Source organism: Brachionichthys hirsutus, unplaced genomic scaffold (genome assembly GCF_040956055.1).
Source record: "Brachionichthys hirsutus isolate HB-005 unplaced genomic scaffold, CSIRO-AGI_Bhir_v1 contig_747, whole genome shotgun sequence".
Lineage (NCBI taxonomy): Eukaryota > Metazoa > Chordata > Actinopteri > Lophiiformes > Brachionichthyidae > Brachionichthys > Brachionichthys hirsutus.
Window position 1 is genome coordinate 75251 of NW_027180339.1, and position 15298 is coordinate 90548.

The 15298-nt window shown below is 48.8% G+C and overlaps 2 protein-coding genes across 2 annotated transcripts; both read left to right on the top strand.

The window, feature by feature from the left end:
• Positions 1-876: 876 nt before the first annotated feature.
• On the top strand, positions 877-7430 carry LOC137913696 (major histocompatibility complex class I-related gene protein-like). Its single transcript, XM_068757331.1, has 7 exons — positions 877-940; positions 2219-2485; positions 2702-2980; positions 4700-5002; positions 6065-6169; positions 6330-6543; positions 6804-7430. Exons 1-6 carry the CDS (start codon positions 877-879, stop codon positions 6536-6538), a joined length of 1227 nt encoding a protein of 408 aa, XP_068613432.1. The 3' UTR covers positions 6539-6543; positions 6804-7430.
• A 2263-nt stretch (positions 7431-9693) lies between these two features.
• On the top strand, positions 9694-12111 carry LOC137913688 (mitochondrial adenyl nucleotide antiporter SLC25A23-like). Its single transcript, XM_068757322.1, has 6 exons — positions 9694-9852; positions 10561-10713; positions 10946-11059; positions 11398-11565; positions 11689-11839; positions 11933-12111. Exons 1-6 carry the CDS (start codon positions 9694-9696, stop codon positions 12109-12111), a joined length of 924 nt encoding a protein of 307 aa, XP_068613423.1.
• The last annotated feature ends 3187 nt before the right edge of the window (positions 12112-15298 follow it).

Sequence of the window (15298 nt, forward strand, 5' to 3'; positions counted from 1 at the left end):
CTGAGACCCATCTCGTCCTTGTTTCAGCGTCTGACGGACGCTACGAATTTGCGTTTTCCCGTACAGATGTTCTTCTACGCCGTGCACGTCTTAGAATGCATAAAAACCGTTCTTTGTACGGCAAAAACGTACTGGTTGACAGGTATGCTGCAGCAGCAACTGTCTCGGTCTAGCTGAGGTGCGCACTGATAAATCGCCCCCCCCCTCTCCTTGGACGGTCAAGGCATTGTGTTTCAGGTCATACCAAGAATGACAAACAACGAGGGGGGGTGTTGTTTTTAATTTTTTCTGTATTTGTTTGTTTTTTATTTTCTAGGCAGAGCATGAGGAAAGGGCGCCCGTTGGGGCAATAAATTATAACTATTATTAGTTTATTTTCATTTTTTTTTTTTTATATATAATTTTTTTTCGAGGCTTGGAGTGGCGCCCCCTCCAGCTGGTGGCGCCCTAGGCAACCGCCTAGTTCCGCCTATGCCTATCCCCTCCCCATTGACTCTACCAGGAACATGAGCGCAGTGAAAGTGGAGCAGAAAGCGGAGCAGCATCCGGATCAAACATCAACAGCGGCTCACGTTTCTGTCGGTCCAGAGGTTTTCAGCGTCCAGAACTCAGAACCTGCTGAGACGCTCAAACAAAGACTCTGACGCAGCTTAAAATAAGATCCATTCTACTTTCGCTTTTGATTCACAACCTGTGACAGTTCTGCCGAGTAACAAGCGACGTCATCGCTCAGACTAAATTCTGATTGGCTCAGACGGACGGGGAAGTCCGCTCCTCTCGGGTTTTGTCCTCACTTCACCCTTGATGGTCGGACTGGAAGCTTTAAAGAATCTTGTGGCTGTTCTGTTGTTTGAGCTGCAGATGGGACAGTTCACGATGAAGACCTCGGTTCTGGTTCTGGTTCTGGTTCTGGGTACAGGTGTACCTGGGGCGGTGGGAGGTGAGTTTCTATCCTGCTGTCTGGGTTGACGGTTCTGTTGTTGGACTTCCTGAAATGTTAGGAGTCTAGAAATGTCCAAACGGTACCGACCCGTCATCTTAAAGTTCTTCCTGTAAAGTCCATTTACTTCAGGTCAAACTGGGACAGGAGGACAAAGGTAGTTCTTCCTTCTTTGTCCTCTTTAATTTGATGGGTTCAGAACCTCCGGCTCAGACGGACATCAGACCTGATGACGGAGGTGTGCTGGTGTCGGTCGGTGGTTCTGCTGAGGTCCAACAACAAACCGGTTTAGAGATGGTTTCCAAGCTGCGTCTTCATGATAGAGTTTGTCCACCAGAGAGTGGACAGCTTTATTCTCCAGCTGACAAATGTCCTGATCCGTTTGGATGGGTTCTGACCCGTGTCAGCCTCAGAACCCAGCATGGACTGGACCGCACGGTTTCCACACCGAACTATGAGCAGGGGACGGATTTGTTCAGCATTCTGGACGTGACACAGAAACAGGATGTCCACGTCTTCAGACGACGGCGGAGGTTCTGAGGAGAACAACAATGGAAGTGTCAGAACTCAAAGAGAACAAATCAGAGAACCTTCCTGTTGATACCTGAACAGAACCAACTGTTAGAACCAGGACGAGAAGGAAGAGACGTCAGCTGATGATGGAGGGAATGTTGGAACGTCAGAGGATCAGAATCCGCTCTGAATCCAGACTGTAACGGATATTATAACTGCTGTTATAACTGGTGTTATAACTGGCATTGTAACTGCTGTAATAACTGCTGACTGGTGTTATAACTGGTGTTAGACTGGCGTTCTTTCTTATATAGAACCGTGTCCTTCAAATATTAAATGTATCAATATTAATGAGAAATATTCATCACAAAATCTGTTGTGAGTGAAACAGGTTTTGGGTTCTGCAGGTTCTGCCCATCAGGACCTGACGGTGTTTCGGGACCGGGTCACACCTTTATTTGTTGTGGTGCTGAAACCCAAATCTTTAGGGTCAAACCGTTTTAATTCACAAACTCTCTGACATCTGGCCTTGAAAATGATGCCAGTTATCAGCTGATGGTGGAAAATGACCAGCGCGACTTTGTGAAACCAGAGAAGAAGAAGTTCTGCTGGGTTTCAGCTGCAGGAGCCTCAGAGTTCAAACCTGTGATCAGAACCAGAAGTTGTCATCGGTCACAGGTTCAGGTGTGAGTGGAGAGCAGGAAGTGATGTCATCAGGTGGAAACAGGTTCAACCTTCAGATCGTGATTCTGTTTTTTCTTTCAGAGACTCACTCTTTGAAGTATTTCGACACGGCGTCTTCTGGAGTCTCAAACTTCCCGGAGTTTGTGTCCGTTGGTTTGATCGATGACGTCCAGATGATTCACTATGACAGTAAGACCAAGAGAGCAGAACCCAAACAGGACTGGATGGACAAAGTCACAGCAGAGGATCCAGAGTACTGGACCCAACAGACGAGGAACGGTGTGGGGTACCAAGAACAGTCCAAATTCAACATGGAAACTTTAAGGAAGCGCTTCAACCAATCAGAAGGTTTGTTTGTGTTTATTAAATGTTGTGTTCATGCTGTAGGAAGTAAACACACACACACACACACACACACACACACACACACACCTCTGCAGGAACCCTTTTGCATCACTGCTGGGTTTCTAAAGCTCCGGGACACAGACTGGTTCTGCTGGTTCTGCTGGTTCTGCTGGGTCCAGTGAGGACCAGGTCGATGACTGGAGTCTGTCTCTCTCTCAGGTGTCCACATTGTCCAGCGGATGTACGGCTGTGAGTGGGACGATGAGACTGGAGAGGTCACTGGTTTTCAGCAGTTCGGTTATAATGGAGAAGACTTCATCGTCCTGGACCTGAAGACGGAGACATGGATCGCTCCCAGTCCTCAGGCTGTCATCACCAAACACAGATGGGATCATGATAGAGCTAAGATGGAATACTTGAAGTATTACTTCACCCAGGTGTGTCCTGAGTGGGGGAGGAAGTATCTGGAGTATGGGAGGAGCTCTCTGCTGAGAACAGGTAGAAGCACATCACCTGGTGGAGTTTCAAACCAACAACCTTCATGTTCCTCTGCTGTTTCTGACCCACACACAGAGACACACTCTGTCCTTTACCTCTCTGTCCTCCTTCTCTCTCCTTCAGTCTTCTTCTCCTCTGCTCCTCCCTTCTTTTGTCGCCTCCTCTCCTCTGAGGTTTATTTGCGTTGTTTCAGTGTCTCTGGCGACAACAGTGACTCCTGATGACGTGTCTTTGTCTCCTCCTCCAGAGCTCCCCTCTCTAACGTGTCTTTGTCTCCTCCTCCAGAGCTCCCCTCTCTAACGTGTCTTTGTCTCCTCCTCCAGAGCTCCCCTCTCTAACGTGTCTTTGTCTCCTCCTCCAGATCTCCCCTCTCTAACGTGTCTTTGTCTCCTCCTCCAGAGCTCCCCTCTCTAACGTGTCTTTGTCTCCTCCTCCAGATCTCCCCTCTCTAACGTGTCTTTGTCTCCTCCTCCAGAGCTCCCCTCTCTAACGTGTCTGTCTCCTCCTCCAGAGCTCCCCTCTCTAACGTATCTTTGTCTCCTCCTCCAGAGCTCCCCTCTCTAACGTGTCTTTGTCTCCTCCTCCAGAGCTCCCCTCAATAACGTGTCTTTGTCTCCTCCTCCAGTGCTCCCCTCTATAACGTGTCTTTGTCTCCTCCTCCAGATCTCCCCTCTCTAACGTGTCTTTGTCTCCTCCTCCAGAGCTCCCCTCTCTAACGTGTCTTTGTCTCCTCCTCCAGATCTCCCCTCTCTAACGTGTCTTTGTCTCCTCCTCCAGAGCTCCCCTCTCTAACGTGTCTGTCTCCTCCTCCAGAGCTCCCCTCTCTAACGTATCTTTGTCTCCTCCTCCAGAGCTCCCCTCTCTAACGTGTCTTTGTCTCCTCCTCCAGAGCTCCCCTCAATAACGTGTCTTTGTCTCCTCCTCCAGTGCTCCCCTCTATAACGTGTCTTTGTCTCCTCCTCCAGATCTCTCCTCTCTAACGTGTCTTTGTCTCCTCCTCCAGATCTCCCCTCTCTAACGTGTCTTTGTCTCCTCCTCCAAATCTCCCCTCTCCAACGTGTCTTTGTCTCCTCCTCCAGATCTCCCTTCTATAACGTGTCTTTGTCTCCTCCAGAGCTCCCTTCTATAATGTGTCTTTGTCTCCTCCTCCAGATCTCTCCTCTCTAACGTGTCTTTGTCTCCTCCTCCAGATCTCCCCTCTCTAACGTGTCTTTGTCTCCTCCTCCAGATCTCCCCTCTCTAACGTGTCTTTGTCTCCTCCTCCAGAGCTCCCCTCTATAACGTGTCTGTCTCCTCCTCCAGAGCTCCCCTCTATAACGTGTCTGTCTCCTCCTCCAGATCTCTCCTCTCTAACGTGTCTTTGTCTCCTCCTCCAGATCTCCCCTCTCTAACGTGTCTTTGTCTCCTCCTCCAGAGCTCCCCTCTCTAACGTGTCTTTGTCTCCTCCTCCAGAGCTCCCCTCTCTAACGTGTCTTTGTCTCCTCCTCCAGAGCTCCCCTCTCTAACGTGTCTTTGTCTCCTCCTCCAGTGCTCCCCTCTATAACGTGTCTTTGTCTCCTCCTCCAGAGCTCCCCTCTCTAACGTGTCATTGTCTCCTCCTCCAGAGCTCCCCTCTCTAACGTGTCTTTGTCTCCTCCTCCAGAGCTCCCCCTCTCTAACGTGTCTTTGTCTCCTCCTCCAGATCTCCCCTCTCTAACGTGTCTTTGTCTCCTCCTCCAGAGCTCCCCTCAGTGTTTCTCCTCCAGAAGACTCCTTCCTCTCCCGTCAGCTGCTTCGCTACAGGTTTCTACCCAGACAGAGCCGCTCTCTTCTGGAGGAAGGATGGGGAGGAGCTTCATGAGGAGGTGGAGCACGGAGAGATCCTCCCCAACCATGACGGAACCTTCCAGATGAGTGTGGACCTGGACCTTTCATCGGCGGCGGCTGAAGACTGGAGGAGGTACGACTGTGTGTTCCAGCTCTTCGGTGTGAAGGACGACTTGGTCACCAGACTGGACAAGGGAAAGATCTGGACCAACTGGGGTGAGACTGGGATCAGGGGGTGAAGGTGGGGACACATTTCTGTCTCTCTGATGGTCCAGATCATGGGTTTGAAGAGTTGGACAGAAGTTTTGTTTCTTTTATTGTCGTTTGCTGTTTTCTGTGTAACTTCAGAGTTCAGATAATCAATAAACCACCTGGGACCCAGACAACGGTACCAGAACCCTAACCCGGTACCTGCACAGAAGACGGGAGCCTTTGAATCAGTGATAGTTCTGTGTGTGGTGGCGGTCCGATGTCCACTGGGCTTTCATTCATGCAGGACGATGTCAGTAAAGTCAGTTCATGTCCTCAGCGGAGGAGGTTCTGATTGGACCTGGATCTGTTAGCAGGACGATCCAGAACTGCGGAGGAGGTTCTGATCGGACCTGGATCTGCTTGTTAGCAGGATGATCCAGAACCACGGAGGAGGTTCTGTTGGACCTGGATCTGCTTGTTAGCAGGATGATCCAGAACCCAGTGAATGTTGACGTGAAGCTAGGAGGGTGGGACACGGGTCCAACATGAAGTCCTTCAGTACCGTGGGAAGACACGTTGATTCTAACGCTCCTTTATGGAATCAGCGTTCTTCACCACGTTCCTTCGTTTCTCCAGAAGCTGGGATGTAAAACGTTCCCCATATTCCTGATGTGGACCAGGATGTTATCAGAACCTTGTGTTTCTCCATGAGGACAGGTCCACAGAGCTGTGGGACTGTCCAGCCTCAGCAGAGGGACGCAGCGTTCCAGCGCTTCGGAGGTTTCAGTCTGGAGTTGGAGAAAAAGTCTTTTGGATCCATTTCATTTTTCAGAAGTTTCTAGTTTTAAAGTCAAACCTCTGTCAGAACATTAGAACACACTAGAACATTAGAACATTGGACGAGTCTCCCTGAGACTGGAACCAACATCAGGACAGAAAGCAGCACAGACCGTCCTCCTGTGGACAGGTGGAAATGAAACCACCTAAACAGGACGGCAGGACCACCAACCAGGTGGTGTCCGTCTGCAGGACGGTTCTGTTGGGACATGGACGTTGTTCTCTGACTTGTTGTTTTCTGCTCTCCAGAGGAACCCACTAACGTGAACGCCACCATCATCATCGTCATCACTGCAGCGGTTCTTCTCGTCCTCACGGCTGCCGTTGGATTCAAGCTGTACAGACAGAGGACAGGTGAGCGACCCAGACAGAACCAGTCTCTGTCTCCTGGCTTTGATTGGACACTTTGACCTGATGAAGCAAACAGGAGGTGGTTTCAGCTTCAGAGTCCACTCGCATCCGTTCACGTCACCTGCAACTGTGAGCGGTGGACTGATGCGTCTTTGTTATCCAGGTAAACCTCGTCCACCTTCTGAGGACAGCGCTGAGCTCACGAAGAGACTGCAGCCAGAGGTGGACATGCAGCCGGAGGTGGACATGCAGCCGGAGGTGGACATGCAGCCAGAGGTGGACATGCAGCCGGAGGTGGACATCCAGCCAGAGGTGGACATCCAGCCAGAGGTCGTCATCCAGCCGGCGGGCGTTGGGACAAGGACAGAATGAACGCAGTGAGTGTCTTCGTGTGTGAAACTATGTGTAGAAGAACCTTCTGACACGGGGAGATTATTCTCTGTCAGACTTGTGAGACAAGATAGTCTTTGTCCTTTGGTGTCTTTTCCACAACAAAAGGTGAAGCTGTTTCACCTGAAGGGATCTGAGGTTGTTGGACAAAGACAATGAGTCCACCTGGACATTTAAGGTGGACTGATCGGGTTCGGGTGTGGCTTTGTGGCGTTTCTGCTCAGTTCTGTTGGTTCTGTCTCCGCAGGGTTCTGGGACAAGGAGCGGTGTCCCCACATCGTCCTGTTTGAACTGGAGTCCACCGGGTCTTCACCAGAACACGATCCGATCAAAGATATCAGCGACGAGGATCCAGTGATCGATACTTATTGATTAGAGTCTAAACGGTGTCATTTAAATATTTCGGGGATTGTTCTCGTCTCTCTTCTCTGGAGACATCAAACAGGATCTTTAAGACTGTCTTCATCCGACGTCCTTAGAACGTCCTCCATCATTACACTTTAACTCTTCGGCTGCTGGGTTGTTTGTGCTTTCCCTTTGTCCTATTGGTCCTCCTGGTGTCATGTGATCTGAGACGAGAGACATCTGACGGCCTCTAGAGTCGTCTCTGCTGTCCGTCCTCAGAAATCCTTCCTTTGCTTCCAGTCCTCCTGGAACCTGCGGCGGGACTTGGACACTAACGAGTCCGGAGGTGTTGGAGTAAACGGGCGTGTCTTTGTTCCTCCTGGACTCCGCCCCTCCCCCAGTGCTTCCTGTCTGTTCACGGATCACAATCACTTCCTGTGTTGTTAACGAGACGAAGGCTGAAGTCGTCCTGCTGGTTCCTTTCTTTAGACAGAAAGTTCTGCTTTACAATAAAATCCCACATTTCCCACCTGTTTCTTGTTTGATTGATCCGTCTCCAGTCCCGTGAATATTCCTAGTCCGATTGCTCCGTCTCCAATCCCGTGAATATTCCCAGTCCGATTGATCCATCTCCAATCCCGTGAATATTCCCAATATTCCCAGTCTGATTGCTCCGTCTCCAATCCCGTGAATATTCCTAGTCTCATTGCTACGTCTCCAATCCCGTGAATATTCCCAGTCCGATTGATCCGTCTCAAATCCCGTGAATATTCCCAGTCCGATTGCTCCTTCTCCAATCGCATGAATATTCCCATGAATATTCCCAGTCTGATTGCTCCGTCTCCAATCCCGTGAATATTCCCAATATTCCCAGTCTGATTGCTCCGTCTCCAATCCCGTGAATATTCCTAGTCTCATTGCTACGTCTCCAATCCCGTGAATATTCCCAGTCCGATTGCTCCGTCTCCAATCCCATGAATATTCCCAGTCTGATTGCTCCGTCTCCAATCCTGTGAATATTCCCAGTCCGATTGCTCCGTCTCCAATACCATGAATATTCCCAGTCTGATTGCTCCGTCTCCAATCCCATGAATATTCCCAGTCTGATTGCTCCATCTCCAATCCCATGAATATTCCCAGTCTCATTGCTCCGTCTCCAATCCCATGAATATTCCCAGTCTCATTGCTCCGTCTCCAATCCCATGAATATTCCCAGTCTGATTGCTCCGTCTCCAATCCCGTGAATATTCCCAGTCTCGTTGCTCCGTCTCCAATCCCGTGAATATTCCCAGTCTGATTGAGCCGTCTTCAATCCCGTGAATATTCCCAGTCCGATTGCTCCGTCTCCAATCCCATGAATATTCCTAGTCTCATTGCTCCATCTCCAATCCCGTGAATATTCCCAGTCCGATTGCTCCGTCTCCAATCCCGTGAATATTCCCAGTCTGATTGAGCCGTCTTTAATCCCGTGAATATTCCCAGTCCGATTGCTCCGTCTCCAATCCCATGAATATTCCTAGTCTCATTGCTCCATCTCCAATCCCGTGAATATTCCCAGTCCGATTGCTCCGTCTCCAATCCCGTGAATATTCCCAGTCTCGTTGCTCCGTCTCCAATCTATAAAACTAAAATCGCATGTTAGTCTGCTGTGTTCAGTGACAGAAATGATACAGTTCCTGATAGTCAGACTGATAACAGCCATCCTGCGTTTTGGATGGAGGTCGCAGGTTCAAATCCGGCTGGGGGCCTTTCTTTGTGGAATCTTTATTACCCTCGCCGAAGGGGAGGCAAGGGTATTGCAATTGGGTCTGTTTGTCTGTCTGTCTGGATCCAGATTCTAGAATGTTTTTAAAGGATTCTTTAACATTGCGAGATAGGGCACTTTTCTTAATTTCTTCAAAACGCATGGCGGTATGGATCTGAAAAAATCACACATAAGTACTCCTTAAAGGTCTATGACCATGACTAATTTCGACCAAATCCGGATCCGAGAGCTAATTTTTGTTCAAAAATCTGCATTTTTCAGGAGTCCATCCTGACCTCAATTCTGGAGCTAGAGACTTCAAATTTGGTGTGCACACTCATAGTTCATTCTAGTTTTATATATGTTACAGTTGTAGTTGTATCTTTTCCCGTTCTGGAGCAGCAAGCTAGAGCAGGTTTGGCCCCTCTGATCCGGAAGCCCTGTTTACTGTCTCACAAGATCCAACAGTCTTTTGGAGGCGGGGTCTGCAATCTCTGATTGGCTCATGTTCCAAATGAGAATTAGTTCTCAATTAACTTACCTGTATAAATAGAGGTAAAATAAAATAACATCTTCTTGTACATGAAACAATCGTCTCTTCTGACTACGGGCGAGAGGCGGGGTACTCCCAGGATGTGTCACCAGCGCATTGCGGGGCCACACAGACACGGGGAGAACAAAAAACGCCACACAGAATGGAAATTGAACCCAGTACCTGTTTGCTGTGAGGCGGCGGCGCTAATCACTGCGCCACCATTCTGCCCAGTAATTACTGTCATCTGAAAACAAAAATAAAAATACAAAATAAAATAAAAATAAAATAGAACTAAATAAATAAAAACTATTCTGAAAAAAGATCAGGACATAACAAAACTGGAACAGAAAGGATCAGATAGAAGACATATGAAAAAGCTTGCTTCTTTTTTTATAGTGAAAACGTGATGCATTCAGTTGTAACCTGCAAAGAATTCGACAATACAAATGATTAAAGGCCACCTGGAAGATATACCGGTACAAGTTGTCCTTTACATTTCTCCTAGTGCCACAGATGTTTGACATCGGAGAACATCTGACTGTGCCAGACGAGTTCTCAGAGCGTGAGCGGCGCTCAGGTCTGGTGTGGAAGCAGCTGGTTGCTGGGGCGATGGCAGGCGCTGTGTCCCGAACAGGCACTGCACCATTGGACCGTCTAAAAGTCTTCCTGCAGGTGGGTCATTTCACAAAGTTCACGATTACACTTTTGTGAAGGGCTGTCTCAAAGCTTTTCTCATTTGTGCTCGGAGAGTTTTTGTCTGTCGAGACGGTGAAACAAACGGTTAGAGGAGCTGACGTTAAGAGTGTTTGAGCCGCCAGCGAGGATGACCGAGGCTGATTCACACCTCGGAACTGAGTGGTTGTTAGAGATTAAGTCTCTAACATTGTGATATTAATTTGCAAACGCACCGAAATGAAACAGGCGGACACCAGGCTTCTATTTTCTCTCACGCTGCCCGGACCGGCTGGTCCGGCGCGCTTCCTCCAACCAACTGTTTCCGCTTCCCGGAACAAGTTTATTTATAATGTTCATGGCTCCACCTCTTGACTTAGTGGCATCACGATACCTTCAGAGCGCACAACATCGCTGCCCACCAGATGGGGCTGTTCTTTATCTAACGGTTACATTTAAACAAATGAAATTAAGCAAATGACCCTATCAGTGGTCAAACTGAATGGTTCTGGGCTGTCACCAACTATAGAGCCTTTAAACTAAAGCTCGCACCTCAAGGCTGGAAAACTGCTTTTTGCCCAGGGCCATCACTGACCTGAACCGGATAAAGGACCTCACCTCGCACCCCCTTCCTGTTGAACTAGCTCAGTTTGGCAGCTTGTATCTGTACCCACTGTACTCAGATGATTGACTTGTTTTTGCATTCAGGTACATGGTTCTAAATCTCAAGGAATGAATCTCTGGTCTGGACTGAGGGGAATGATCAAGGAAGGAGGCGTGTTCTCACTCTGGAGGGGAAATGGGATCAATGTCCTCAAGATTGCTCCTGAATCGGCCATTAAGTTTATGGCCTATGAACAGGTCGGTGCGCTCCAACCAATCAATGACAAGAAATAGTTAGAACTCAATCCTTATAAATAAACCTAATGGTACATGTAAGACCAGAACTCTACCCAGTCTTGAATAATGCCTATTTTCATGTCCGGATAGTTGAATTCTCTCCACAGATGCATCATATTATTGCCCCCCCCCCCCCCTCTGGGCCCTTCCCACGTCTGTCTTTCCCCGCCAACCATTCTTTCTTTTACTTTAGATTAAGTGCTTGATTCGGGGCAGTAAAGAGGGGGGCTCTTTAAGGGTACAAGAAAGGTTTATTGCTGGATCTTTGGCAGGAGCTACTGCCCAGACCATCATCTACCCAATGGAGGTCAGTTTAAAGGTCATCGTATCTCTGCTGCCTTTCTGGGTCTGTCCTTTACAACACGAGCCGGCATTCATCCATTCATACAGTGGCTGCACTCATACCGCAGGTGTGGCTTCCTCTAAGCCAGGTGAGGGCTGTGGACTCCGTCACACTCCTAGACCGACAAAGGCATAAAGTTCTCACATTCTGCAGTGTATTTCTGTGGCACTAAGTTCAGTGCCTAGACTTAAAGTGAACTTTATTTCTAATGGTGCACGTAGCAGCACAATAAAGTAAATAAATACAAAGACGCCGTAGGGGTACAGTCGATCCTCACCCTGCTTCTCCACTCTGGTGTGTAGGTGCTGAAGACTCGTCTTACACTGAGGACGACTGGACAGTACTCGGGTGTGGCTGATTGTGCCGGGAAGATCCTGAAGGTGGAGGGAGCCCAGGCTTTCTACAGGGGCTACCTGCCAAATACAGTCGGCATCATTCCTTATGCTGGTATCGATTTGGCCGTGTACGAGGTGTGTGCCGCCCACAGTCAAAATCAGAAGCTCAAAGATAGCCCGCTAAAGTTTGACCTTACTTTCGCAACTCGCCACCTTTACATATGAAACTATTTCTGCCTGTTCCTGCTCCATCTAAAGACTCTGAAGAACGCTTGGCTTCAGAGGTACTGCTTAGACTCTGCAGATCCAGGAGTTCTTGTGCTCCTGGGCTGTGGTACCATCTCAAGTACCTGTGGACAGCTGGCGTCCTATCCCCTGGCTCTCATCCGCACACGTATGCAGGCACAAGGTAAAACGGATTCCGACGTGTTCTTAACATATTGTTCCATAATCAATGGCCCAGCTAGGAGTCAACTCTCAACCTCTTTTGCTTTTCTTTCAGTCATTACTGAAGGGAAACCCAAGCTGACCATGGTGGGCCAGTTCAAGTACATCATATCACACGAGGGTGTAGCCGGCCTGTACCGAGGCATCACCCCCAACTTTCTCAAAGTCATTCCAGCTGTCAGCATCTCCTACGTAGTGTATGAGCGCATGAAGAAAATCCTCGGGGTGGGTTAGTAGACTGAGAAGCAGAAGAGAGGAGATGATGCAGCTCCTCAGAGCGAAGGGCCGCTGAACAGACGCAGGTCGCACTGCTGTGGGTTCTACTTCCTGTTTACACATGTGTTACACACGTAAAGACAGAGGCACAGCCTTTAGTGTAACTGGTGAATCTTTAATGCTGTAAATGCAACAAAAGTATATTAGTAGAGGCGCTATCTGCCTCGCGCCGTCACCTCGCTTCCACTGCGCACTAACTGCGCATGCGTGTGTTAAACAGTCTAGCAGCTAACAGTTATCTATCACTGTTACAATCATTGAGGTATCACATAACATATACCGTATAACAGGAATCATGTTTTAAAACAATTAAACTACCGAACTATGTTCGGTAGAGACACCCGTCGATTGCAGAGGCTACGGTAGCTGCTAACAGCGGGCGCTAACGGTACTTAGCATTCACTTTTATTACAGAACAACGATCTTACAACGCAAGATAATTATATACAAAATGTCTTGAACATGAACGAGTCCATTCTAGTGCTATCCAACATGTGCTTATGTACTGAACCCACCTGTAAATGCAACAAAAGTATATTAGTAGAGGCGCTATCTGCCTCGCGCCGTCACCTCGCTTCCACTGCGCACTAACTGCGCATGCGTGTGACGTCACCGGATGCGCTGCGGAGTCCGTCGGTGCGCCACTACTGCCACTTACTGGTGGCGACTGGGATAACACCAGAACGTCCTGTTCAGTCAGTCTACATGCACAATGACAGTGAAAACCAATAACATAAAAATATTGGGGGGTGCCTTTTCTAACTGAAATAGTCATGGGTGCCACACCCTCCCCCGCTTAACAAAATAAAAACATGCTTCATCATGTTTTTCCCAAATATCAAACAATACCACAGTGTCTGTAGTACTGACCATATTACTACTCAACATCAATAAACAAGTTCACCGACAGTGATCATTATCTTTCATCCTTTGTAACCAGACATAAACAGCCAACTTCATCAGTCTGTCTGTTACCTTTTTACCACATTGTTTACCTCCAGACCACAGTAACCGTTAACTCAGTCCCTGTGAACATCACTTCCATGTCCTCTGGATAGAGAGCACTACTAATCACAGTCTTAAAGTGTGTGCATCACCCTCTGAATCGTGAATGTTCTGCTTGCACGGTGTCAGATTCCCATGGTCTCCACAGTCGCTGTGACCCTGTGGGCGAGACACTCACCCCGACGCAGTCTATACCGACTGGTCTTGTGGTTGGTTGTCCGAGCTGGTCATAGGATAGGACCCGGGGCCTTCGCCGCTCCCTCTGTGGGTAGATATGGGACGACGAAGATGGCGAACGTCCGTCCCCTTGCTGGGATGCATCACTATCCGAATGATGGTCACTGCGCTGCTCCCGATCTGCTTCTCCCCCTGTTGCTGGCGGGCCATCTTCTTCTGCTGCAGCGTCCTGGTTGTAGGTGTGCTGAGCGCCTGATGCCTCTGCCTGGTACTGCTCCCGCTGCTGCTCCGACTCACGGCTGTGCACCAGAGCTCTGCGCTCCTCACGAATCTGCAGGCGGGGAGATCTCCAGACAAGCGCACCTTCTTCATCACTGTCTGAGTCTGTGTACTGCGGTAGCATCTGTTTTTGTCTTCTCATTTTGCTTCGCGGTTTCTTCTTGTGTTGGGTCTGCTGTTTGTCGGTAAGTTTTTCGACAGGTAAGCTGTCACATGGGAGGAGCAGGTTTCTGTGTACTGTTCGGCTTTTACCTCCTTGCTCTGGTTTTATTTCATAAACAGGCAGGTCAGGACTTTTCTGGGCAACTATCTCGTACACAGCATCCTCCCAGTATGAGCGGATTTTTCCGGGCCCTCCTCTCTCCCTGACGTTGCGAAGGAGTACTCTGTTTCCTGGATACAGCTGGACACCATATGCCTTTCGATCATAGTAGTGTTTGCCCCTGAGAGCTTCCTTCCGTGCTTCTTTTGACGCAATCTGATAAGCTTCGCTCATCTGCGTCCGCCACTTTTGCACATACTCTTCGTAGCTGCCTTGTTGTTCTCGGTTGGGCAGGTTGAACAGGATGTCTATTGGGAGTCTCGGAGTGCGGCCAAAAAGCAGGTAGTAAGGAGAGAACCCAGTAGCTTCACTCTTAGTGCAGTTATAAGCATGTACAACCTTTGCCAGTGACTCTTTCCAGTCTGCTTTTTCACTGTCTGTGAGGGTTCTCAACATGGAGAGCAGGGTCCTGTTAAAACGCTCCACCTGCCCGTTCCCCTGCGGATGGTACGGCGTTGTGTGGGAGCCACGGAGACCACTGACCGTCTGAAGTTGAGCGAACAATTGGTTTTCAAATTCTCGGCCCATGTCGTGGTGAATTCTCACTGGAAAACCATACTTTAACGCAAAGTGATTAAAGATTTTGTCCACCACAGTCTTTGCTGACTTGTTTTTCGTCGCATACGTTTCTGCAAAGCGGGTAAAATGATCCATCACCACCAGGATATATTCATACCCATGTTTGCACGTCTCCAAATGCAAAAAGTCAATTGACACAAGTTCAAATGGGTAAGTTGTGGTAATCGACGTCAGCGGGGCTTTGTTTGCTCTATTGGGGCGTTTTCTTTTCAGACACTCACACGCATGCATCACAAAATGTTCCACATCTTTTTGCATTCGTGGCCAGTAGAATCTGTCTCTTATCAGTCCCAAAGTCCTTTCTGCCCCAAGGTGACCCATCTCTTTGTGCAGTTCTCTAAAAATAGTGTTGCGATGTTCTTTTGGGAGGAGGAGCTGGTCTCGATCACTGACTCGCCGGTAAAGGACACCATCCTCATTCAAATGGAGTTTCTTCCACTGTCTCAAGAGCATTCTTACATCCGGGGGCTCTTTTCTTAAAACTTGGCCTTTGGGCTGGTACTCACGGATTTTGCAGCGCAGGACCGGCCCAATGACAGAGTCCTTTTCTTGGCTGGCCCTGATTTCAGCTTGCGTGAGAGTCTTGTCCGGTGAAGGCGCCGGATCTTGGACGAGACTGATGGCATTCTCACTGATGACGTAGTTCTCTGGACCTGTGCTCCTTTTCTGCAAACAAACACTGTCAGCAGCTGCTTTCATGACATCCTGTTTTACCTCAGCCGTGCACTGTGCCATGTACTGATTTATATCAAGAGGCAACCTGGATAGGCCATCTGCATCGGC

Bases quoted from the DNA above. Each gene is read 5' to 3' on its own strand.
- LOC137913696 (XM_068757331.1), top strand. From the start codon at position 877: ATGAAGACCTCGGTTCTGGTTCTGGTTCTGGTTCTGGGTACAGGTGTA. The intron at 2,981-4,699 runs GTAGAAGCACAT...CTCCTCCTCCAG, and splicing joins GAGCTCTCTGCTGAGAACAG to AGCTCCCCTCAGTGTTTCTC. The intron at 6,170-6,329 runs GTGAGCGACCCA...TTTGTTATCCAG, and splicing joins GCTGTACAGACAGAGGACAG to GTAAACCTCGTCCACCTTCT.
- LOC137913688 (XM_068757322.1), top strand. From the start codon at position 9,694: ATGTTTGACATCGGAGAACATCTGACTGTGCCAGACGAGTTCTCAGAG. The intron at 10,714-10,945 runs GTCGGTGCGCTC...CTTTTACTTTAG, and splicing joins AGTTTATGGCCTATGAACAG to ATTAAGTGCTTGATTCGGGG. The intron at 11,840-11,932 runs GTAAAACGGATT...CTTTTCTTTCAG, and splicing joins CACACGTATGCAGGCACAAG to TCATTACTGAAGGGAAACCC.